The sequence below is a fragment of the Pithys albifrons genome, chromosome 12 (assembly GCF_047495875.1).
Source record: "Pithys albifrons albifrons isolate INPA30051 chromosome 12, PitAlb_v1, whole genome shotgun sequence".
NCBI lineage: Eukaryota > Metazoa > Chordata > Aves > Passeriformes > Thamnophilidae > Pithys > Pithys albifrons.
Window position 1 is genome coordinate 19,743,887 of NC_092469.1, and position 23,494 is coordinate 19,767,380.

General features: G+C 57.1%; 2 protein-coding genes across 10 annotated transcripts in view; one reads left to right on the top strand and one right to left on the bottom strand.

Moving 5' to 3' along the window:
- GINS2 (GINS complex subunit 2) lies at positions 1 to 4,321 on the top strand. Of its 2 annotated transcripts, none has more exons than XM_071567475.1 (5): positions 1 to 241; positions 705 to 819; positions 1,834 to 1,933; positions 3,008 to 3,134; positions 3,659 to 4,321. In XM_071567475.1, the coding sequence occupies exons 1-5, from the start codon at positions 137 to 139 to the stop codon at positions 3,782 to 3,784; spliced, it is 573 nt and encodes a 190-aa protein (XP_071423576.1). In that variant the 5' UTR covers positions 1 to 136; the 3' UTR covers positions 3,785 to 4,321. The 2 variants fall into 2 exon arrangements, with proteins under 2 accessions (XP_071423576.1, XP_071423577.1); XM_071567476.1 differs by having other exon boundaries at positions 2 to 226.
- A 417-nt stretch (positions 4,322 to 4,738) lies between these two features.
- The window catches only part of GSE1 (Gse1 coiled-coil protein), a 102,023-nt gene continuing 83,267 nt past the window's right edge, over positions 4,739 to 23,494 (bottom strand). For 5 of the 8 annotated variants that reach the window (XM_071567616.1, XM_071567623.1, XM_071567621.1 and 2 more), the window contains 15 exons: positions 21,103 to 21,321; positions 17,437 to 17,636; positions 15,777 to 15,958; positions 15,446 to 15,643; positions 15,037 to 15,228; positions 14,434 to 14,756; positions 13,685 to 14,009; positions 11,431 to 12,011; positions 10,711 to 10,823; positions 9,947 to 10,217; positions 9,701 to 9,823; positions 9,195 to 9,566; positions 8,326 to 8,607; positions 7,863 to 7,966; positions 4,739 to 7,123 (listed from right to left, as the gene is read on the bottom strand). In XM_071567616.1, the coding sequence (XP_071423717.1) occupies positions 6,989 to 7,123; positions 7,863 to 7,966; positions 8,326 to 8,607; positions 9,195 to 9,566; positions 9,701 to 9,823; positions 9,947 to 10,217; positions 10,711 to 10,823; positions 11,431 to 12,011; positions 13,685 to 14,009; positions 14,434 to 14,756; positions 15,037 to 15,228; positions 15,446 to 15,643; positions 15,777 to 15,958; positions 17,437 to 17,636; positions 21,103 to 21,321 (3,620 nt within the window). In that variant the 3' untranslated portion in view covers positions 4,739 to 6,988. The remainder of the gene's footprint in view (positions 7,124 to 7,862; positions 7,967 to 8,325; positions 8,608 to 9,194; positions 9,567 to 9,700; positions 9,824 to 9,946; positions 10,218 to 10,710; positions 10,824 to 11,430; positions 12,012 to 13,684; positions 14,010 to 14,433; positions 14,757 to 15,036; positions 15,229 to 15,445; positions 15,644 to 15,776; positions 15,959 to 17,436; positions 17,637 to 21,102; positions 21,322 to 23,494) is intronic. The other 3 variants (XM_071567619.1, XM_071567617.1, XM_071567618.1) reach the window with 3 other exon arrangements.

A 23,494-nucleotide genomic window follows, 5' to 3' on the forward strand; every position in this document is an offset into this window, starting at 1 on the left:
GCGCGGCACGTTCGGTTCCGGTGCCGTCCCGGTCTGGTCCCGGTGCGATCCCGGTTCGATCCTGGTCTGATCCCGGTTCGATCCTGGTCTGATCCCGGTTCTAACCCACCCGCCCGGCTCCCCCGCCCCCGCCGCCATGGAGCCGGCCGAGGTGGAGTTCCTGGCCGAAAAGGAGCTGGTGACGATCGTGCCCAACTTCAGCCTCGACCGGATTCACCTCATCGGGGTCGGCGGGGACCGGGTGGGGGGCTCGGGGACACAGCCTGGGGGTCGGGGGTGGGAGGCTGGGGGACAGAGCCTGGGCAGGCAGAGCAGGGGCTGGAGGGCTTGGGGGACAAGGACTGGAGGGAGGGGCTGGGAGTGTTTGGGGAACAGCCTGGGGACACTGGGAGCAGGTCTGGGGGGGCTTGGGGTCAGGCCCTGGGGAACTGAGGGGGTTGTGGGTCATGGTTTGGAGATCAGGGTATAGGAGGGACAGGGGGAGGGAGTTTGGGGACAGGGCCAGGGGACATTGAGTGCAGGGTCTGGGTGGGTCTTGGAGGCAGGGATGGAGGGATTAGGTCTGGGGGAATTGGGTTTAGAGGACTGGGATTGGAAGGCAGGAGCTGGGGGGATTGGGATGGGGATGATTTGTGGTGTTAGGGAACTGGAGAAGGGGATGGGGAAGGATCTGGATGGATTGGAGGTGGTGGTTTGTTTTCCAGGGAGATCTGGGTCCTTTCAATCCTGGTTTGCCGGTGGAAGTGCCTGTCTGGTTGGCCATTAATCTGAAGCAGAGGCAGAAGTGTCGGCTGATTCCTCCAGAATGGATGGATGTTGGTAGGGATGGCAGCTCTGGCCTTCAGTGGGTGCAGTCGAAACATGAAATTAAGAGAAAAGTGTCTTTTTCATCATTAGTGGGGGACATAATTCAAAAATGCAAAGCAACTGAGGGAGAAGGATCTAATGTTCCAGCCCTGGAACTCTTTGTACTTACTGGGAGGGTGGGCAGGCCCTGGCACAGGTGCCCAGAGAAGCTGTGGCTGCTCCATCCCTGGAAGTGTCCAAGGCCAGGTTGGACAGGACTTGGAGCAACCTGGGATAGTGGAAGGTGTCCCTTCCTATCGCAGGGGTTGGGATGAGATGAGCTTTAAGGTCCCTTCACACCCAAACTAGTCCATGATTCCATGGTACGGGAGATGTCATCTTCCCTGTTAAGCCAGGTATTTAAATCCTGCTCCTCTGGAGAGGAGGAATAACAGGGCTTAGACTTGATCCCCACTCCTGACACCTTCAGCAGTGGTCGCTGGTCTTGCTTGGATCTTCCACAAGGCTTGTTCAGAAGGGGACCTTGGACCACAGAATTCCAGAACCATTTAGGCTGGAAAAGACCTCCAGATCATGAAGTCCACCCTGTGCCAGATCTCCACCTTGTCACCCAGCCCAGAGCACTGAGTGCCACATCCAGTCGTTCCTTAGACACCTCCTGGGATGGGAACTCCACCACCTCCCTGGGCAGCCCCTTCCAATATTTAACAGCCCTTTCTGTAAAGAAATTTCTCCTGATGTGCAGCCTGAACATCCCCTGGTGCAGCTTGAGGCCATTTCCTCTCATCCTGTCCCTTTTTCCCTTGGAGAAACTGGATGACACTCTATGAGGAGGGAGATCTTGGAGGCCTCAGAGTCCCTGTCAGCATCCTTGTGTGATTCCTCCCTGACAGGAGCCTTTTCCTGTCCTCACATCTGAATATTGGACACAGGGTTGATCCTACAGAAATAACACCTGTATTTCCTTGGGTGGTTAAAGATTTGCCTGGAGCACTGAAGGCCTGACCATCCCTGCTTGTATTTTAGGAAAACTGGAGGAAATCCGCGACCAGGAGCGGAAAGAGGACACGTTCACTCCCATGCCCAGTCCCTACTACATGGAACTCACCAAGCTGCTGTTGAACTAGTGAGTAGGAGCTGTGCTGTGGCATTTGCCACCCAGTACGTGCTCACATGGCCGATTTGTCAAGCCTGGGCTGGCACAGCCCCGAGGGCGGTGGGAGAGCGGGAGTTAACGGAGGGTTGTTCCACAGCGTGCCAAGATTTCACAGCAGCACTTTCCTCTTGGTAACTTTGCGTTTCAGTAACTTGGGGATTGCTTGTTCTGTGGCCTCGTAATTGGGGCTCTGCCGCTTTATTGAGCAGCAGCTCAGCGTGGAGGCCTGGAGGATCTGCAACACGTTCCACGGCTGCAATCTGTTCAGCAGCCTAAACCCTCCAGGCTTCTTCCTTGGCTCTCCTTCAGGAGGAAAGCTCCTCTTTCCTCAGCCTGAGAAGCAGGAGACCGGGGATATTCCGAGCCTAAGCTCCTGCCTGCTGAGGCATTTCACTTGTAAAATGTGCTGGCTGGTATTTTGCTCAGCACAGGCTCTGGTGACTTTAAGCCCTCGATTAAGCAGGGTGGTCATTCCAGCTCTGGCTTTTCCTCTGGAGATGAGGCTCTTGGCGTGCAGCTCCTTCCCTCCCACTACAACAGCCCTGACAGCTCTGTCCTTGCGAATCGATCGGATCTCTCAAGGTCCTTATGGCAGCGCTGAACAGCCTTAATGGGACGATGTGGCACATCTCACACAGCCCTTTCAGCTTAATTCTCCCTGATGGAGCCCCAGGAGCCCCGAGCCGGGGCATTAATCGTGGCCGAGCCCTTTGATTCCCCTGCTGCCCATGACTTTGGCCGGGTTATTGGCCCTCCGTGCACCTTGTACCAGCTGGGCAATTACAGAGCAGAAGGATTCTAGCGAGAACCAGATGCTGCATCAGAGCTGAGCATTCCGTGGTAAATAAACCATCCCAGAAATCCCAGCAGCACAAGTACCAGACTGGATTTTAATGTGGAGTTGCAGGTTTTTTCCCTCCGTAGCAAACTGTTCCACGAGTCCCTCAGAGGGATGAGGCGCTGCCAACGTGACTTACACCATTGACACAACACAACACGTCCCTTGCAGCCTGCTCTGATCCTCTCTTTCCTTTCCTTTCCTAGTGCCTCAGACAACATTCCCAAAGCTGACGAGATCCGGACGCTGGTGAAGGATACGTGGGACACACGGATGGCCAAGCTCCGGCTGTCCGCGGACAGCTTTGTGCGGCAGCAGGAGGCTCATGCCAAGGTGTGCTGGGGATGTGCTGGGATGGCCCTGGCACAGCCAGCCTGGGAGGGCTCCAGCTGCTGTGTGGGATGGTGATGGATAGGGAATGGGCTGCTGGGAAAAGGCTGGTTGAGGCATGTTTTTCCTGGGTTGTCAGTGTGTAAGTTGGGAGGTAAAGCCATATGTTGAACCCTCACTTTAGAGGGGCTGGTGGCAGCTCCCTGTGCCTTATGGAAACCAGAGGATCATGGAATGGCTGGGTTGGAAGGCATATTAAAGGTGTGGTTCCAGCCTCCTGCCATGGGGAGGGACACCTTCCACTCGACCAGGTTGCTCCAAGCCCCATCTAGACTGGCTCTGAACACTTCCAGGGAGGTGGAATGCCCTTGAAATGGTGCTCTGGGTGCTTGGGTGCATCTCTTAACCAAGGGTGGCAGCTGGGTGGGTCTGCTGAGGTATCACTGAAAGGAACTGTGGGCTCTGAGCTGCTTCCCATGTGCCTTGTCCTCCCCTGCTTCCCAAGATTCTGTTATTTCCCCTTTTAGCTGGATAACTTAACCTTGATGGAGATCAACACGACCGGGACTTTCCTTACTCAAGCCTTGGATCACATGTACAAGCTCCGGACTAACCTCCAGCCTGGCGAGAGTGCCCACTCCCAGGATTTCTGAGAGGAAACTGAAAGGAGCAGAGCTCTGCTCCTCACCCCTGGACCTTCATCTGTCCCCCAACCCTCACCAGCGACTGCACAGCCTCATGGCTGGATGGGAATGGCTCCAATGGCACTGGAGCATCCCCGGGAGCCTCTCTGGGGCTCGGTGCAGGAGGTGCCTTGCAGAGCTCTCATGAGACTGGGCGGGATCTCTCTCCTGTGGTTGTACTTCAGCGAGGGAACTTCTGAGGGCAGCACAGGCCACACACTGCCTTGAAAGCCATAAATTTCGAGGCGGTGCTTCGCCATGGATTTTCTCAGAGCCTTGGGAAAAAAAAAAAAAGGGGAAGATGTGCCGGCAATGAGGTGTCTGCTGGGGAGATCAGCTGGGAAGCAGATCCATCTGCTCTTTGGAGGACAAAAGAAAATGGTTTTCCCTCTCCAGTGCCAGGCTGTCGGGAAATATCATATATCTCTTTTTTTAAAAAATATTTCGGGTTTTAATGTGAAATACTAATAAAAAATAATAAAAATAAATGGAGCTGGGTGAACGGCATCAAATTAATCCCTGTTTGGTGTCACACACACGGGTTACACAATGCTTGGAAAAACCTGCAGCTTTCCTTTGGCTCCAGCCCCAATCCCCTGCAGCAGAGAGACAGGCAAGGGCAGGAGCCAGGGCAGGAGCCAGGCAGGATCCTGGCCGGAGCCAGGCTGTGCTGATGGCAGATGTAATTATTCCTCGAGCCCGAGGGTGCCAGGCTGCGAGTGCTGCCCTTCCCTGAGCATCTGGGCCAGGCTCCTGCTGCCATCTGTGCCCTGCCTGCCTCTGCTGCATCCCCAGAGGGCTGGGACAACGGGAATGATGGCAGGAGCTGCTGGGAATGCTCGGAGCAGGGCTGGGAATGCTCGGAGCAGGGCTGTGTTCCCATCGCCGGCGGCGGAGAAAGAATCCGTTGCCGTCATTGTGGAAGAGTTTATTTTGGTTTTTGGATGTTTTCAGAAATTACAGCAATATATTCATAAATACCTAATTACTACATTCAACAAATAATATATTACATTACAATTAATTCCAACAAGTACACTTTGAACATGTTTAGGGTCGGGTTTTCTCCTTTTTTGGGTTTTTTTGTTGTTTTCTTTCACGGCATCTAACCTGCCCCCAGCGAGCTCTGCCTTCCTCTCCCTCCTCCCAGCCATCCCAGGCTCTGGCACAGCTGCTCCAGCAATTCTGCACGGGGTGTGTATGGACATGACTGCTCACCATGGCCCCAAGGTGGGGAAAAATGCTGAGAAATTGGTCCAAAAACCCGGATTCTGGGCTGGTGAGGAGGGAAAGCCAGGACAGGAGGTGCTACAAAGCAAGGCTACATCCCAGCCAGGCTCCTCATTGTGGTGAGGGATAAACTGCCAATGATTTTCCATGCCTGGCTCCTTCCCCCCCTTCACCACAGCACATAGGAAGGGAAAAGAGTGGAGCAATGAGCGCATTTTGCTGTGTTAAAATTCCCTGTGAAGCCCAGAGTTGGCAGCGGGGAGGCCAGAGGCTGGCGAGGCAATTGGGGATTTAAAAAAGATTAAACTAATTTCTGTCACAAGGGCATTTTGCTTTTTAATCTTGCACAGCTTTTTTATTTGGTGAAGCCAATGGGAGAGCGAGGAGCAGAGGGGGACTCGGGGGGTTAATGCTTTCTTTGCAAGTGCAACAAGGGAATTTAAAGCAGGAAGCAGAGGTCACCTTTTCCTGGAGATGTGAGCTGGTCTCGTGGCGAATTAAAAACAATTTATAATAAATAATTTTAAAATAATAATAAAAACGGCTCCCCCAGGGGAGTTGGGGCACACAATGGTTAGAGAGGCTAAAACTGGCACCAAGCCTGACCCTGTCACCCCATCCTGGTGGCACCAGGACATCCCTGCCCGCCAGCAGGCACAGCTCAACCTGGAATGTCCCCATGGTACCACCAACACAACCCCAGGGACCCTCTTTCCCCCTGCCCAAACTGCCTTGGCACCACTCTGATTGTCTTGGTATTTTGGGAAGAGGGACAAGGACACCCCAGTGCCACCCACCCTCAAACCATCCAGCCCTCTTGGCGCAATTCCTTTGGATTTTTAATTTGGCAGATGGAGCCTGTGCAAGGCTGAGACACCACTCAGCACCGTGACACCCACAACGACCCAGCTGGAGCAGAAAACGCCCCAGAAAGCAAAGAAAAAGGGTAAAAATAAAAAAATAAATGAACAGGAAAGTGGAAAGGCTCAGCTTCCCAAAGGACTGGGGAGGTGGGACATCACCTGCCCCATGGAAAAGGGGATTTATTTTTCCTGGGTTTAAATTCTTTTTAAAACACTTCAATATCTTTTCTGGCCTGACCAGCAGCAGCACAAACACTAAAAGCGAGTTAATCCTTTAGCCAAAAAAAAAAACACCAAACCCAAAACATAAAGAAAATAAAATGGGGGGAAGGGGAAACAAAAAATGGGAAAAAAAAAGCAGAAACATATTAAAAAAAGGCAAGCTTTTTATAACAATAATTAAAGGAATAAAAACATACAAAACTTTGTTGTTTTTTAATATATATACACAGTACAAGGCTGAAGCACCTTTTTTTTTTTGACTTCTCAATCCCAAAGCCAGGGTGACAAGGTGACCCCACCCATGTCCCTGCCCCTTTCCCGCCAACCAGGAACAAAAAGGGACCTTCAACCAGTTTATTGACTTTATTTTTTGATAGCGAAGTGCATTTCCAGTGGAAACCCCGGGCTGGGGGTGCCGTGCCAGGAGCTGGGGGGGCTCGGCGGCACCCGGCCCCGGGGGGCTCCGCTGGCTTTAGTGTTGTTGGTGGAGACTTTTATTGTCTTTTTTTCTTTTTTTTAGAAAAAAACCAAAAGAACCAACAAAAAATGAGCGTTATAAAGTGTGGGTGGGTGGAGGGGGGGGCTGCAGCGCTGTGGCCCCCCTGGAGGAGGGGACAGGAGGGGACAGACCGGGGGCTGCTGGCCGTGGGATGCACTCCCGGCTCCCGTGCTCCTTTGCTTCATGCATGGCACATTCTCCGTTTTATTTATTTCTCTCTTTTTTTTTTCTTCTTTTTTATTAATTTTTTTTAATTTTATTTTTTTAGCTTCAAACCTCCCAGTGAAAAATATTAAATATTCAAGGTAATAAAATAGATTATTATTTCTAGACTATATGTTCAGCCTGGCCCAAGGAGCGTCACCTGGGATACCCCTTGAAATAACCCCTAGACCACTGCATTGCAGGCAAGGCAAGGCACTTCCGCAGGTGATCCAGCTCGGCTTGCAGGCGTTCCCGCTCCGACACCATCTTCTGCTTCTGGGTCCTCAGCTCCTGTGGGCAGCCAGGGACAGGGAATGGTCAGCGGGCAGCAGGGAGGGAGTGCTCATGGAGCAGGGAATGTGAGGTGCCTGGGGGATAGGGGTGGAGTACAGTGGGAGGCACTGCAGGGAATGGGAGTGTGGGGTTTGGGATATAGCAGGGAATGGGCACTGCAGGGAATGGGCACTGAAGGAGATGGGTACAAAAGGGGATGGGGCACTGCAGGGAATGGGATCCTTCATGGGGTGCTGAGCTTACCTGGATGCACCACAGGAAATGAGGGGGTGCCTGTGGCAAAGGTGGGGGAAGCTGCAGGGATGGGCACTACAGGGTTTGGACACTGCAGGAATGGGCACTGGAGGAGATGGGGGCACTGCAGGGAATGGGCACTACAGGGTTTGGACACTGCAGGAATGGGCAGTACAGGAATGGGCACCGCAGAGAATGGGCCCCACAGGGAATGGGGGAACTGCAGGGAATGGGAACTGCAGGGTATAGGGCAGTGCAGGGAATGAGTGTGCTTGAGAAGGACTGGGTGCCCTTCAGGTGACCAGGAGGATTTGGTGCCCCACAGATGCCCAGGAGAATTGGGTGCCCTTCAGGTGCCCAGGAGGATTTGGTGCCCCATAGGTGCCCAGCAGAACTGGGTGCCCCTCAGTGCTCAGGACTGGGTGCCCCACAGGTGCCCAGGGGGACTGGGTGCCCCACAGACACCGAGTTCCCCAGGACAGGGTGCCCTGTGCCCACTCACCGCCATGCTGTGCGACAGCTGCTCCGCTGTCAGGCTCAGGCTGTAGTGCTGGGCCTCCAGCCGCCGGCACTGCGTCTGCAGCACTTGGCGCTCCAGGTTTTGTTCTGCAGGATCCAAAGAAGGGTGGGGTGAGCACTGGCTCCTCTGGCTCCATGCATGGCACAGAGGGTGCCAGTCCCACTCGAGGCTCTGTCCAGCCAGTCATGATTGCCCCCAGCATCCCAGAGCATCCCCAGCCCCATCACTGCCCACAGGGAACAACCTCCAGGTCCCACTGGGAAGACACTAAGCAGCTGTGAATACACTATTTTTTCATGTATATAACAATTTTCACCAGTGCCTGTTGCTTTCATGCTGCTCCTGCAATGTTGGAGATCCACCAGTGCTTTTCCAGCCCATCACAGTGGGAAACAGAGATCCCTCCCAGGTGAGGCACAAAGTGGGGGGGGTTACCATCCCCTACCTTCTATATGTTCCTGGTAAGCTTCGAAAATTGCCTCGATCCCTTGCCACTTGGGCCTGGGGTAGTCTTCCTCCTCTTCCTCCTCCTCCTCCTCCTCGTCCTCTTCCTCGGAGGCCGAGTCTCGGGGCAGCGGGGGCAGTGGTCGGTGGGGCAGAGGCCCCTCAGCTGTGCCGTTGTGGGGGGGCCCAGCCAGGCGGGTGGACGCCTGGAGCTCCGGGATGTTGTAGTGGATGGAGGCGTCAAGCTTGTGGTTCTGTTCCGCCGTCAGTGCCGCCGTTCCCCCTGTGGGCACCCAGAGTCAGCCCCCTGCCCACTCCCTGCATCCCCCCAGCGCTGCCCCCCGCATGGGAGGATCCCCCCAGGGCATTAGTTCCACACTCCTGGGACTTTTTTGGGGGGCTACAGCATTTTTTGTAGGTTTTCATCACTCCCCATGCACTGGAGTTGATTTATTTATCTCACTCATTGAATTGGATGAGTTTGGGGGGGTTGGAGCTGTTTTATCCCTGTACCTTATTTTTAGCTTCATAAATGAGCTCCTGGAATGCTCCAGCCATAAAGTTGCTGGTGACAAACTCCAGCAAAGGGACAAGGGAGTGCTATCCCAGTGGTACCCAGCCAGCTTCCCATATCCCTATTTTCTGGACACAGGAGGAATTTCTTCACTGAAAGGGTTGTGAAATATTGGAAGGGGCTGCCCGGGATGATGGTGGAGTCCCCATGCCAGGAGGCGTGCAAGGAACAACTGGATGAGGTATTCTTTACTCTGGGCTGGTTGACAAGGTGAAGATCAGGTTGGACTCAACAATCTTGGAGGTCTTTTCCAACATCAGTGATTCTGGGATTTTGGGATTTGTGCTTCCCTTTACCTTTGTGCTTCTGCAGCGCCTTCTGCGTGGACTGCAGCACCGACTCGTGGAATTGATGGGCAAACTCCTCGGCAATGAAGGGCTCCCAGGGCTTGCTCTTGCCATTCATGCTGTGGGACAGTGGCACCGGGATGTCCTTGGGCAGGGGGCCCCTGACGTAGCTGAGGATGCTCAGTGCCTTCTTCCCAGGGTGCCCATCGCTCAGCCGGGGTTTCTCCGCCGGCACGGTGCCCGATTCCTTGGCTCTCGGCAGCTCCTGAGGTCTCAGCTGGTCTAACCTGCTGGGTTCTGCCGTCTTTGGCACCTCTGGCACAGAAACGGCGATGCCCACGGGTTTATCTGGATCCAGCAGGAGCGGTGGCATCGGTGGCTCTTTGGGAAGAGGAGCAGCAACAGCTGCAGTCAGGGCTCTGTCTGCCCATCCAGGCAAAGCCGTGCCCCTCATCCCACCGGGCAGGGAATGCTCCCAGCCAGCCGAGAGCCAGGGAAGGACCTGGGGTGCTTACCAGAGGTGGGGGCACTGGGGCTGTCCCGTGGGGAGCTCTTCACCACCACGGCGGCCGGCGTAGTCTTCTGCTTCATGGCCTGGAGCATCTCCACCAGCTTTTCCTTGTCTGTGGCATGGGAAGCTGAGGTTTAGTGTAGCCTCTGCTCAGCGAGCAAGCTCATGGGCCCAGGCAGGGCCCCTCCATGGCACCCCCAAACCAGGGAGCAGGGCCCGGCCCCGGGCGTACACGGGGCATGGCTGTTACCTTTCCTCTTCTCAGCGCTGATGTGCGTGAGGTTGAAGATGGTGAGGAAGCGCTTCTTCTCCTCGAAGTTGGGGCTGTTGTTCATCTCGTCGGGGCTGTAGCGGGTGGAGAGCGGGAGGCGCGGGGAGGGTGTGCGGCGCTTGTTCTGCACCGTGGGCGGTGACGGGCTCCGCTCCCGCAGCATCCGCCGGCGTTTGCGCCGCTTCTGGCTCAACAGTTCCTCCTTCTGCTGCTGCGTGGTGAGGCCAAAGAGCTGCAAGAACTCCAGCTTCTGGGGTGATGAGGGGGAGAGCAGAGCAGGGTCATACCCGGAACAGTCCCCATCCTCCTCTCCATCCTCATCGACATTTCCATCCTCATTGTCATTCCTGTTCCCATCCCCATCCTCATTCCCACCCTCATCCCCATTCCCATTCTCATCCCTGTTCCAATCCCCATCCTCACCTCCATTCCCCACCTCCATCATCTCCATACCCATCCTCATGTCTTCATTCCTGCCTGTCTCCATCCTCATCCCCATCTCCATCCCCCATCTCCATTCCCATCCCCATCCTCATCCCATGCCCATCCCCACCCTCATCATCCCCAACCCCATTCCCATTCCCATCTCCATCCCCATCTCCCCAGTGCCTCTGCAGCCAGCTGGAGATGGTGGCTGAAGCACAGCACAGGGAGCTGGTGCTGAGAAGGGGCTGCTCCTCCAGAGAACAGGGAGGGGTGGCAGGGACAGGGTGGGGACAGGGGACAGCAAGTGCCATCAGTACCTCAGACGACGTGTCCAGCTTCAGTGGGGGTTGCTCGGCCACGCAGCGGAGATGGGCCCGCACCTCCTCCTCGTCACTGTCGTCGCAGGAGTCGTCCAGGTCATAATAGTACCCTGGGGATGGGGAGAGGCTACTGTGAGACTGAGGACACCATAGGGACCTGCTGGGATCCCGGAAAATCTTCTGGAACCCAGGGGAAACCACTGGCACTCCACTAGGGATGGGGGTGGTGCAGGGTACTGGTGCAGTGGGGTGAGATGCCAAGGGAAAGCAAAGGAGGTCCAGTGTGGGGCCCAGCAGGGCAGGGGGTGCAACCCTATGGAGCTCTGTCCCACCTCCACAAGCTGTGGGACCCTGGAAAGCATTGCCTGCCCCTCTGTCCCCACTTGGCATCGCTATGGGATGGGTGGTGGGGGGTCAATGGGGCAGGACTGGGGTGAGGCTGCGGCTGAGCCCTCATCCCACTGGAGGAGGGACAGCAACACCAGCTCCTCCCAAGCGCTCCATCTCCTCCTCACCACCGTTCTCCTTGCTTGCATAGTCCCATTAATATTTAAAACCTGCTTATTAGCCTCAGTTCATCATTTATTAATTGGGCATGTCTGGAGCAGAGAGTTTACCAAGCCACTCAGATGTGGGAGCGGTGGCATCCCTGGGAGACCCCCAGCTGCTCCCCCACCACCAGATCCTGGTGCCAGTGCAGGGGTCCTGATCCCTCACCTTTCTCACGAGCCTCCCGCCGCCGGCGCTCCTCCAGGTCCAGTTTGCTGACCAGCCTGCGGTGCTGCTGCACGAACTCGTCGTAGATGTACATGGGGTCCTGGGTGCGGGGCTGGGGGGGCCGGTAGGGTGAGCTGGGCTTGGTGGCCTCAGGGAAAGGGGGGGCTGGGGGTCTCTGCTGGCTCAGGATGCTCTGAGTGGACTTTTCCAGCTCAGCTAGGAAAGGGGTATGAGTGAAGCCCCCATGCTCTGGGGCGCCAGGCTCCCGTCCCGGGGGGTATTTCTCCAGAGCATCCCTCTTTCTTGCCCCCTCCTCCAGCTTCTCGGGGCAGAAGACCCTCTCCACCTTCACCAGTGGGATGCCCTGACGGCTGGGCTCGAAGGGGGCCGGGTGGCTGTGGAGGGCATGGGGCTCAGGGAGGCGCCGGGGGGGATCAGGGGGGTTCTCCATCAACGACACAGGGTTCCAGAGGGATGTGGTAACAGGGTGGTGCTGGGGTTTGGGGGAGATGAGCGGTGGGGGCCCACCAAAGTGCTGCCCTGGCTCGCGGCTACTTGGCTCGTGGCGGCTTGATCCTGACCTGCAGGGAGAGGAAAGGACCAGAGAGGTGAGGAGCCAGCGCCACCAAGCTGGCAGCATGCCAGCACCAAGGGATTTTTGGGGGAGAAATGGCTAGGGCCACCCAGAAGGGTTTGTGCTGGGGGTGTGCCACACTTGTCCCCTCCTGTGCTACCAGCCTGAGGGATGGGGGCAGCATTAAGGCTGTGCCTGGGAGTGGGTTGGGCAGGGATGCAGATGCATCCCCAGGGCGCCAGGCAGGAGATCCCAAGCTTGACCCCCACACGGGGACAAGGGAGCCAGTAGTCCTGGTACAGCCCCGGCAGGCAGGGCAGTGCCCTGGTGCAGCCCATCTCTGACAGCCGGAGCTGGAGCCAACCCGTTAGAGGGATAAATATTTTATGTGCCCAAGCTGTGCATTTAACGCTTTTCCGCTCCAGTGCCCTGGAGCTCCGCACACGGAGCAGCGGGTTCAGCTCAGCCACCATCGTGTCACCACCGCCATCGTGTCACCGCTGCCATCGTGCCACTGCCTGCCCTCTGGGATCCATCCCCCCTTCCTCCACACTGGATGTGACATAAGGATGAGGATGGAGCCTTCCCGGCTGCAGGTGTTTCGTGGTGACCTTGCTGCCCTTGCTGCCTCCTCTCTGCTTTGGGGTGGGAGGAGCGGGTGGGGAAGGGAGCCTGTGGCGGGCACTCGCCTTTGTGCCGCCCCGTGATCCACTCCTTATTATCCTCGATGAGCCGCGTTAATCCCCTGGATACCCAAAAATAACAAAGGGAGCAGGCGGCAGAGCTGGCTGGATGCGCCTGCACCGCTTAAGTGCTCAGCAACGGAGGCGAGCCAGTCCCTGTCAATCAATCGGGGTGCAGGCATGCTCTGCTGCCCCCCCAAACCGCCGGGGCTCGGCACAGTGCCCCCCAAAATGAGGCATCCCAGTGTCTGGCTCTGCTTCATGGGAAGGGGAGAGCTGCAATTAGTGGTGCTGGTGGCTGGGCAGCACCTGGCCACTCGCCGCTGGCCCCCAGCCACCTCCCGGGCTTGTTGCCTGCCGCCACACAGATGTCGGGCACCGGGAACGCCGGGCACTGCCAGCACAGCCGGCCTGGCTGGCACTGCCTGGCAGGGACCTGCTGGTGCCAGCCAGGCACTGTGGCTTTGGCTCACAGGGATATGTGAGGAGTGAGGGGCACAGCCGTGGGGTGATGAATAGATGGATACCTGGGAAGGGGGTAGAGCTACCTACAACTCTGTGGGCACAGTCATGGCTTGGAGGGCAAAAACCTAGAGATCATCATATCATTGCATCATGGAATGGTTTGGTGGTTTGGCACGAAGAGACTTCCAATCTCATCTTGTTCCAATTCCCTGCCATGGGCAGGGACACCATACACTAGACCAGGTTGCTCCAGTCTGGCCATGAACACTTGCAGGGTTGAGGCAGCCACATTTCTCTGGCCAACCTGTGTCAGGGCCTCACCACTCTCAGAAGGAAAAATTTTTCCCAGTATCTAATCTAAACCTGACCTTTTTCCACTTAAAGCCATTCCCCCTTGTCCTATCATTCTATGCCCTTGTTCAAAGTCCCTCCCCGGTTTAAGATATGGATATTACAGCAAGGAAAGCTGCAACATGGGAAAACACAGCTCAGTTTTAGGGGGAATGTCCATCCCTAATGGCATCATCCCTACCTGGGATGCTCAGGCCGGTGTTCAGGCTCAGGTTGGCTTGGGGCACGCCCCATGTCCAGGTGCTGCTCCAGCACTTGCTGCCGAAACTCCGAGACCTGGGACTGCCGATCCTCCTTCTCCTGGCGCAGCCGGCGCTGCCGGGCCAGCCACTTCTCCTCCTCATTGGTGCGGTGGATGAGCAGCGCTGTGGCCGCGCTGCTCCCCGGCAGCGGGAACACACTGTGATTGGGGATGAGGCTGGGAACGGGGTGGTGGGAGCCAGGTGGTGGATGCAGCGGGTGTTGGATGGGCTTTGGCGTTGGCAGCACCGAGTCCTTGAGTTTGTCTGGGTTGGAGAAGAGGTGGTGGAGAGTCAGGGCATGGAAAGAGGAGGGTATCCATGGTTGGCTATCAGGGTATCTTGGGGCGACTATCCCGGCAGGTGGGAGGGACCCGGAGCTGTGGGGCTGGAACAGCTCAGCATGGGGGGCTGCCCTCTCACTGCCAGCCCAGCTGCCCAGCATGCATGGCACTGGGCATGGTGCCGTCCCGGACCGAATCAGATGGCACAGGCACCGCGCTGCTGCTCTGAGACACTGCAGCTGGGCTCTTGGCAAAGCAAGCTGGCAGCCAGGAGAGCCCAGCTCCATCCCCAGCCACCTCCCAAGGCCACTGACCCCCATGGCTTTGCCATCTGGAAGGAAGAGGGGACTTAAGGCAAACTGTGCCCAAGGCAGCAACCACTCTAGTGCCACCCACAGGGAGATTACCTGGTCTGCCAGGTGCCAGCGGCTCCACCGGCTTGCCCCGCTCCTCGGCCGGGAGCGCCCGCAGCCCGTGCAGCTCCGCCACAGGGAGGAAGGGCCCCTCCATGGCTTTCACCATGCTCAGCTCCTTCTCCCGGGCACGCTCCCGTTGCCTCTCCAGCTCCCGCTCCCGCTCCTTTTCCCGCTCGCGTTCCAGCTCCTTCTCGCGTTCCCGCTCCCGTTCCCGCTCCTTCTCCCGCTCCCGGTCGGCTTCTCGCTCCCGCTCCTTCTCCCGCTCCCGTTCCCTCTCCCGCTCCCGTTGCCGCAGCTCTTCATCCATTTGCAGCCTGCAAAGAAAAGCCAAAAAGAAAAGCACCAACCCTAAACATCCCCTGGAGTGCCCAACAACCACCCCCAGATGCCTGTTGTGATCCCCCAGAACACCCTCAAAACCCTGGATGTCTGTCAACATCCCCTGGAGCACTCCCAAACACACACACACACCCAGAGCACTCCCAAAAAACCCTCAGGTGCCTGTCAGCATCCCTTGGAGCACCCCAAAACCACCTGTAAGCATCCCCTGGACACCCCAACCATATCAGCCACGATCCGCTGGCCCCTCCGTACCTCTCGGCAGCGAGGCTGGAGATGCGCTCGGACTGGAGGGCGGAGAGGGAGGAGTGGGAGAGCTCGGGGGGGTACCGTACCCCCGAGAGGTGCAGGTGCATTGCTGAGGGGTGCAGGGGTGGCAGCGAGCCCGGTGCTGGCAACGGGTAGAAGGGGGACCGCAGTGCCGACAGGCAGTACGACTCGTCCATCCTGGGAACACAAGGATGCTCAGGGGGACAAAGAAACCCCCAATTCCCCACCTGGGAGCTGGATGGGGGCTGCCTTCCACTGGGAGGGGGTGTTGAAGACCCCCAAAATACCCTCAGCGCAGCCCAACCATCCTCCCCGGATCACGCTCCCACCTTCCCAGCCCACAGGGTTCACCCTCTGGCATCTCCTGAGGATCCCAAGGTTCAGAGGTGCCCACCTGAAGGCAGGATGTGGGAAGGGGTGATGTGTCAGGTAGCTGGGGTGGTAGTAGGCAGCGGCGGTGGCCGGGTCAAGGCCGAGGGGCGGCAGGGAGGACATGCGGAGGTCCTCGGCCGTGTGGTAGGGACGGAAGCTCCGCAGGTAATCCTCGGTGACCGCGCTGGGAGGCACCACGTGGTGGACTGGCCGCTGCAGGCTGGGAGGGCAGGGAGATGGTCACCATCCCACCCTGTCCCCCTGGGGAGATCTGACCCCCCCAGGATGGGACCAGAGCTTGCAGGAGACACTCACATCCTGCAACTCCCCCCATCCATTCTGACCAGACTTACTTGAGTGGCGGGAAGCGGGAGTCCTGGACCACGGAGCTGGGGGGCAGCCCGAAGGAGTAGGGTGTCCCCAGGAGGTGGGAAGGGACAGTGGGACCCCCTGCTTTCTCCTGTGTGAGGGGGGGCTCCGAGATGAGGCGCTCGCGGCCGGCGCTGCTGCTGCTGCCTCGTGACCCTGCTTCCTGCTGGAAGGCAAAGGGGCAGGAATGCCAAGATGGGCATTAGAGGATGGCAGAGACCCACAAATGATGGGGTGTACCTCCTGTGTCCCTACCCAGGGACCCCCAGTGAGGCCACAGTGTGCCCACAGGGATCCCTGGCTGGCACCACTGCCCAGGGGAGTATGTATCTGCCAGAGCATTCTCCTGCATCCAGGTTTTGGAATTGCAGTTGGAGGGGTGTGAGGGTCTGGGGATCTACACTGAGGGAGCACCAGTGGGAAAGGGGGTGCTGAAGCCCAGGAGGAGCTGAGGGCAGGACACCCATTACCTGCCTGAAGATTTTTGGGCCTCTTTGTTCTCCAGAGCTATTAATCATCTGGGGAGGACACAGGTGGTGGAAATCCAGAGGGGCTTTGATAACAGCCATAACCCAGGGGTCAGCCTGGAATCCTCCCAGCTCCCCTCTGGCATCAGCACTCCCACACTGCCACAGGGCCTCAGCTGTCTTCCATCAGCTCCCATCCCTAGTGCTGGGATGGCCTCTCCCTCCAGCTAGGGAGGGATCCCCCAGCAACAGGGATCACTTGGGGTGACAAGAGACCCCGCAGGGTCTGACAATTACAGGGGTGAGCCCCCCAGCAAGGCAAGCTTGGGTTTAAAATTGATCATTTTTCATTGCACCTTCTCTGTTTAGCAGCTCAGCAGGAATATGGCAACACCCACAGCATCTCCCACCTCATCCATCCCTCTCCATCCCAACCCGCTGCCCAGACCCTCCAAGGCAAGTCGCAGGTCCCCAGCCATTAGGGACAGTCCCAAGGTCACCATGGCCAGCACAAAGGGCGCCGTGTGCCCCCCTCCCCTCTGCCTCTGCCGCCGGCACGGAGGAGGCTCATTGTGCGTGCCAGGCTCTGCTCTAATTACCTCCCATCTCGGGGCGTCACGCTGCGAGCGCAGCTCTGCCACACAATAACCACGCTCGGTTAACCCCCGTGCCAGGGAGAGGCGGCACAGGGGGCACACGGGGGTGGGGAGCACCCGGACACCCCACACACCCCTCCGAGCACCCAGGGATCGGGTTCCATGTGTTTTCCTCCCCCGCCCTCAGCGTTTCTCATCCCGTACCCTTGCCTCTCCGCTTTGTGGTTTAATTAGTCTTTCCAAGTGGCATAATCCCCCCGGGAATCTGCTTGTAGCATGCGGAGGAGAGGAGAACCACTAACGATGCTTCTTAATTAGCCGCTCTCCCCCCCCTCCTTCTTCTTCCCCCCCTCCTTCTTCCTCAAGCTCCCCTCCGGATGGCAGCCCAGGGATGATGGCAGCCCAGGGATGATGGCAGCCCAGGGATGATGGCAGTCCCGGTGACAACGGCAGCTCAGGGACACCAAGGGCAGGAGAAGGGACATAGTGGGGGGCAGCCTTGGGAGCAGTGTGGCAGTGCAGACCACAATCACACCCTTCATACTTTGGAGGGGCTGGGCACCCCCCAAACACAGCCATACCTGTCTGCCCTCGCTCCTCCAGACCCCGTTGACCGTCTTGGTGGGGGCGATGGTGACGACAGGCGGCGTGCTGGGCACGCTGTGCCCCCCTGGGGGCACAATGATGGGGCCCATGGGGCCACGTTTGGGGGTGCTGGCAGGGGAGCTGTGGTTGGTGGCTGGAGAGGAGACGGGGGATGACTCACTGCTTAGTGAGGACCCTGAAAATAAATCAAAAATAAAAATGAATTGGGAAGACATAGCAGTTAGCAAGATGAAACTGCCCTCCAAACAAGCTGGAGCCAATCCCGACAGGATGCTCCACTGCAGGGACCAGGGATGGAGCACAGGGATGCTCACAGGGTGGTTATCATCCCACCAGCCCCACCAAGCTGAACTCTCATGCTCCCATCCCAGGGGTTTCAGGGAGCCTTATCCCAGGGCAGCTTCCCTCTGGTGCTAAAGAGCTTCACCCCACACAGTGTGATGGGCACCCTTTTTCTCCCTGATAGGGACTCTCAGTTCCCCTACTCCCATAAAGCCCCTTGGCACAGGTGACACCAATGTGATGCCAGCCCTGGATGGCCATATGTTTCCAAGCTGAACCCTGAGGCTACTTAATCCAGCTTCAAAAGTTGCCATGCACAAGCCAGGGTACTCAGAGACACTGGGATGGAGGGACTCCCCAAAACCCTTGAGCAAAGCTTTTGCCTTATTTGCATAATAGATCTGCACTTTATATTATCCTCACCCCAGGGATGCTGGCCATATTTTCAAATGCTGGCCATATTTCCAAAGGAAAAATAAAAATGGAGTTAAAGCAGAAAGTGGGAAAAGCAGAGCTGGAGCTGAAATACAAATTCTACATTAACCAGGGCACACACTGCCTGGCACCTGCTTCATGGAATGCTGCCCATTCCTCAAACCCAACCAGGCAGCCTGGTGGGCTCTGATCCCCCAAACTCTGCTTCCTCCAGCCCACAGTCTGGGTCAGGGGGAGGGTTCTGACATGACAGCGGGGATCAGCTATTGGAGACTGAGGGGTGGCCCATAGTCACCACAGGATGCCAATGGAGAGGTGACGACCATGCTCCCTGTTCTGGCACTGAGCCTGGCACCGAGAGGGGTCTTGGCTCCCCTAAGTATGCAAAGTGTCTCTTCACTTTCAAAGTGTGTAATCCCACTGCTCTGAGTGTGCAAACCCATTTCCTTGAGTGGGCAAGCCACCTCCTTGCCCTGTGAGCACACCAGCCAGTTTCTCTGAGACTGCCAGCAGCTCCTCACCCTGCAACCCACCTCCATCCCCTCGCAATGCTTGTGCCAGCAAAACACCAGGAGAGAGGGGAGTCAGGAATGCCACGGGGAGGCATAAACATTCCCAGGCAGCTGGAAGGATGCTGGGTGGGAAGGATGCTCCAGAAGGATGGTCGGCGGAGCAGAGGCCAGGTGGAGCATCTCGCTGCCGGTTGCCCTCCCGTATTAATTATTCCCGAGTCGCTCCGAATCACTTTCATTTGAAGAGCAGCAAGGCTGGGGGAAGGAGAAAGGCTGTCCCCGACAAAGGAGGCCGCTGCACAGATTTGACACCCACTGAAGTCTATCTTGTCAGCGCAAGGCCAACAACAATTAGCAGCCTAATCCCCTCTGAGCTGGGAAGCCATTACTCACCACGCGATAGCGTTAACAATCAATACCATCACAATGAGCCCGGCAATTAATGAAGCTAAAGTCTTACTTCAGAACCTTAATTCTCGCTGTGTGGCTTTAAACGGGAGGGTTTGTGATCGTTATAATTAACTGGTGGTATTCAGCCAGGAGTTAGTCAATGAAACTAATCTGGATTGGAGATGACAAGAGGCACAGTGTGATGGTGTCACCTTTGTTTTCTGACCTCCCGCTTCCCGCTCGGCGATAGCAGATTAGCAGCCTGGGCTGACAGGCAAATGTAATTAACAGCTGAGACCCTGACGGAGAACAGGGGGGAAAGAAAAGGAAGGGAGGGTGGAATAAAACCCACCCTGCGGACAGCCTGGGGCAGGACAAGAGGCTGGAGCCCCCGGGCAGGCAGTGGCTTCCTAGGGCTTTGCTGGAAGGAGCCCCTGGGCAGGTGGTGACTTCGTGGGGCTTTGCTGGGATGGGGTCAGCTAGGATGAGCCCTATCAATTTCAGACAGTGGGACATCCCTACAGAAGCCCCAGCACAACTGTGAGTCTATAAAGATGGAAAAAAGATGTTGATCTTGGGTGGATCCAGTTGGCATCACCCCATAGCTGGCAACTGCCACAGCAAAGCATCTCCCATGGTGGGAGGGAAAGAGGGGGAAGAATCTCCTGTTCTGGGAAGAGGGTAAGGATTTGGGGGCAAAGCAATTCATTTCCTGGCGCTAAAAGTCATGGCATGGGAAAAAACCTCCTTCCCAACACACACAAACACACAACAATTAAGAATCTCCAGGATGAGCCACTTGGGACACCCAGATGGGCGAGGGCAGGATCTTTTGCAAACAAACTGTGCAGGTGTTAAGAGGAAATCCAAAGGGAATGTGGCTGCTTCTCCCCAGTGAAATCCATGCCTAAACCTGATGATGTGCCTTGGGATGGGCTGAGCAGCATTGGAAGGGCATAAACTGCAGGTTGTGGGACGAAGAATAGGGAAAATAATCCCCCAAATCCAAGTGATTGCCCCAAAAGAAGCAGATGGATTCCAGAGGAGGCAGCTGGGGAGAACCAGGAGCTCCTAGTGAGGATGAAACATCACCAAGACCTGGTCCCCTCGGTGTCACAGGGACCTGGTGCCCCCACACGCTTCCTTGGGAGTAGCTGATGTTTCAAGTCACAGCTGGGATGGGGCCCTTGTGGGCTGGTGGGAGGCTGTGAGGAGGGTCTTGTAGATGGTGCTTTTAAAGAAGTGTTTCCCAAATAAAGCTCTGCAAAAGCGGTCTTGGAAAAAAGGATTGTCCCAAAAGGGCCTTGTTAAATGGCTCTTTTAAAGGAGGTCTTCCAAAAAATAGCTTCCAAAGGGGTCAGGTGTCTTCTCCAGATAGCAAAGTGCCCAGGTGGTGGGCAGTGACCCAAAGGGAGCACCCACCAATCCAAATACCAGGGATAAATGCTACTCCATCCCAAACTGATGATGCCAGCAGTCTCCTGTTGAAACACTTCACAGCCTGGGGATTGGCTGCCTCCCCATCTGCACATGGCACAGCACCCCTGGTGATCCCCATGGGACACACTCCCTGTGGCAGTGGGGACCTCGGGGTGCTCCAGAAGCAGCTCACACCCCATCACCCCACAACTGAGCAGAGAGGGGGTGTGAGAGAATGTGGGTGACAAGGCACAGGGACCTCCAGGGGAGCCCAAATTTGCTATTTAGTCAGGGAATTTATCTGAGGAAGGGGCAAATTTCAGGAACCTCTGAAAAAATCCCAGCATTTGGATAAAGCATGGTGGGAGGGAGCAGGGCTGGTCCCCCACACACCACACTGTCCCAGACTTTCTCCCAGGATATTGTGAGTGATACAACATTGGGATTACTCCAGCTGAATTGAATTTCTAAACTACCCCCTCGAGACACAACGCCAGGGAAAGACATTAGTTGGGAAATGGTGAGAAAACACCAGCTCTGGCTCCTGGGCGGCAGCAGGGGGGAAAGGCACTGGTGTTTGTCACCCCCTGTCCCCGTCCCTACCTCGGGGCTCCTCGGCTTGCTTGGCGAGCTTGCGGAGAGCGGCGGCGAAGCTGGAGGAAGGTGCTGCCTGGACGGACAAAGTGCTGCTGGCTGCAGGGCTGCCATTGGGGACGATGGAGCCATTGAGGGGGGACGGGGTGAGGGGGCTGACGGTGGCAGTGGTGCGGGTGGCAGTGGAGAGCATTCCTAGGGACGGCGACTTCGGCTCATGGCTCATGCCTGTGAATGAGAGCCCAGGTTAGACAGGGACGCATGGAGAGTGGAGCCTCAAATCCCCTCCAGGAGCTGGAACAACCAGTGGGACAAGCAAGACTTTCCCACTGGTTCACTACCCCACCCCAAAATGTACCCCTTGAGTTCAGGCAATAGGGGAGAACATGCCTGACATGCTGTCATCCCAAGGCCACACTGAAACCCTGGGTAATCGAGCAGGTGGGCTCAGTGGGACTCCATGGAAAAGGAGAGGGTGTTTTGGGGGACACAAGGACTTCAGAATCCTGGTGAAGGTGATGGGAGAGAGGCAGTCCCCTGACTCGTATGGTGCTGCCAAAACCCAAAGCACCACTGCTGCACCCCTAATTGCCACCACTGCACCTTCAAATACCAGCCACTGCACCCCCCAATTCCCACCACTGCATGCCTGGACCCACAATATTGCATTTCTGTGTCTACAGCACTGCTCCCCCCAAATCCCCACAACTGCATCCCTGGATCCCCAGCACAGAATCCCCAAATCCCCAGTACTGCATCCCTGGATCCCCAATATTGCACCTCAAAAATTCCCATCACTGCATCCCTGCATTACCAATATTTCATCCTTGGGACTTCAGCATTGCACCCCCAAATCCTCAGTATTTAATCTCTGGATCCCCAGCACTGTACCCCAGAACTCCAGCACTGCACCCCACAAATGCCCACCACAGCACCCCCAGGTCCCCACAAAGCACCTTCAAATCCTCACCACAGCCCCCCAAAATCCATATCATTGCACCCCAAAGCACCAAGGTGCTACAGGGCACAGTGACCCCCAAAATTGGGGATTCAGGAGCTGAGCAGGAGGGTGCAGCCCACCTCGTGTCTCCCCAGCTGTCACACCAGTTGCTGCAGGACTCTCCACCTCCCAAAACAGCAACTGCTGATGTCAGGGCCCTTAAAATAGACTTCACCGAGCAGCTTCATTAACACCAGCCTAAAATTAGCCCTGCTCCCAGGTGGGCAGGCGGATGAGCTGGGTCGTGGGGCAGCCCCCCAACTCCCAGGGGGACTGGAGGCAGCTGGAGGCATCGACAACGCCAGAACACCTGGAGCATCTCACGGCAGAGAGTGGGTGGGTGAAGCATCACCCACGGAGATCCCGGAGCATCCCATGGCAGTGGCTGGCTGGGTAGAGCGCCAGGCGCTGCGGGAGCCGGCGGGGGGGCACGAGTGGCACTCAGCGTTGATTAATCTTTGCCCCCCGGCCCCAGGAGAGGCGGCCGGCGCGGCGGCGCGTTCCCCTCTGCCCTCATTATACAAGCATTTATTAACTCCGGTGCTCTCAGCCATTGACTGCCGCCTTGTCGACACGCTCGGCTCATGTAAATTCATTACCAGAACAGCTGGGAAGCCAACCCGCCACGCCAGCCTGGCCCCGGCACCCCCGGGCTCTGCACCGGCACCCCCAGGCTCTGCTCCAGCCTGTGGACCCCCGGATGAGGCCTTGGTGCCCCCACAAGAGCAGGGCACCAAGACCTGCCTGCAGCACCAGGCAACCATGCACCATCCAAAGAGGATGCAGCACCCCCAGGCACAGCCTGGAACTCCCTGGGCACTGTCCTGCACCCCCTGTGCACAGCCCTACATCCCCCAGGCACAATCCTGCATCATTCAGGCACTGCTTGGCATCCCCTTGGCACAGCCCTGCACTTCCTGGGCACTGCCCCACATCCCTCAGGCACAATCCTGCACTCCCCACCAGGCACAGCCTTGCACCTCCAGAGACTGCCTGGCATTCTCTTGGCGTAGTCCTGAATACCCCAGTCGCTGTCCCACATCTCCCAGGCATTGCCCCACACCCTTGGGCACAGCCCTGCACCCCTGGGCACTGCCTCACATTCCATGGGCACTGCCTCACATCCCCCAGGCACAGTCCTGCATCCTCCAGGCACTGCCTGGCATTCCCCAGGCACATTCCTGCATTCTCCCAGCGCTGCCCAAAGCCTCTGGGCACAGCCCTGCAATCCCCAAGGACTTTCATGTGCCCTCCAGTTTCTCCCCACCTATTAACCCCGGCATAATCCCCCTATTCCAGCCCCAGTCCATGTTTGGAGACACTCTGCCAACCATCCGGTGGGATCAGCTCGCTGGCACACTCTCGCCGGGCACGGGGCTGGTGGTAGGGCATCACCCGTGT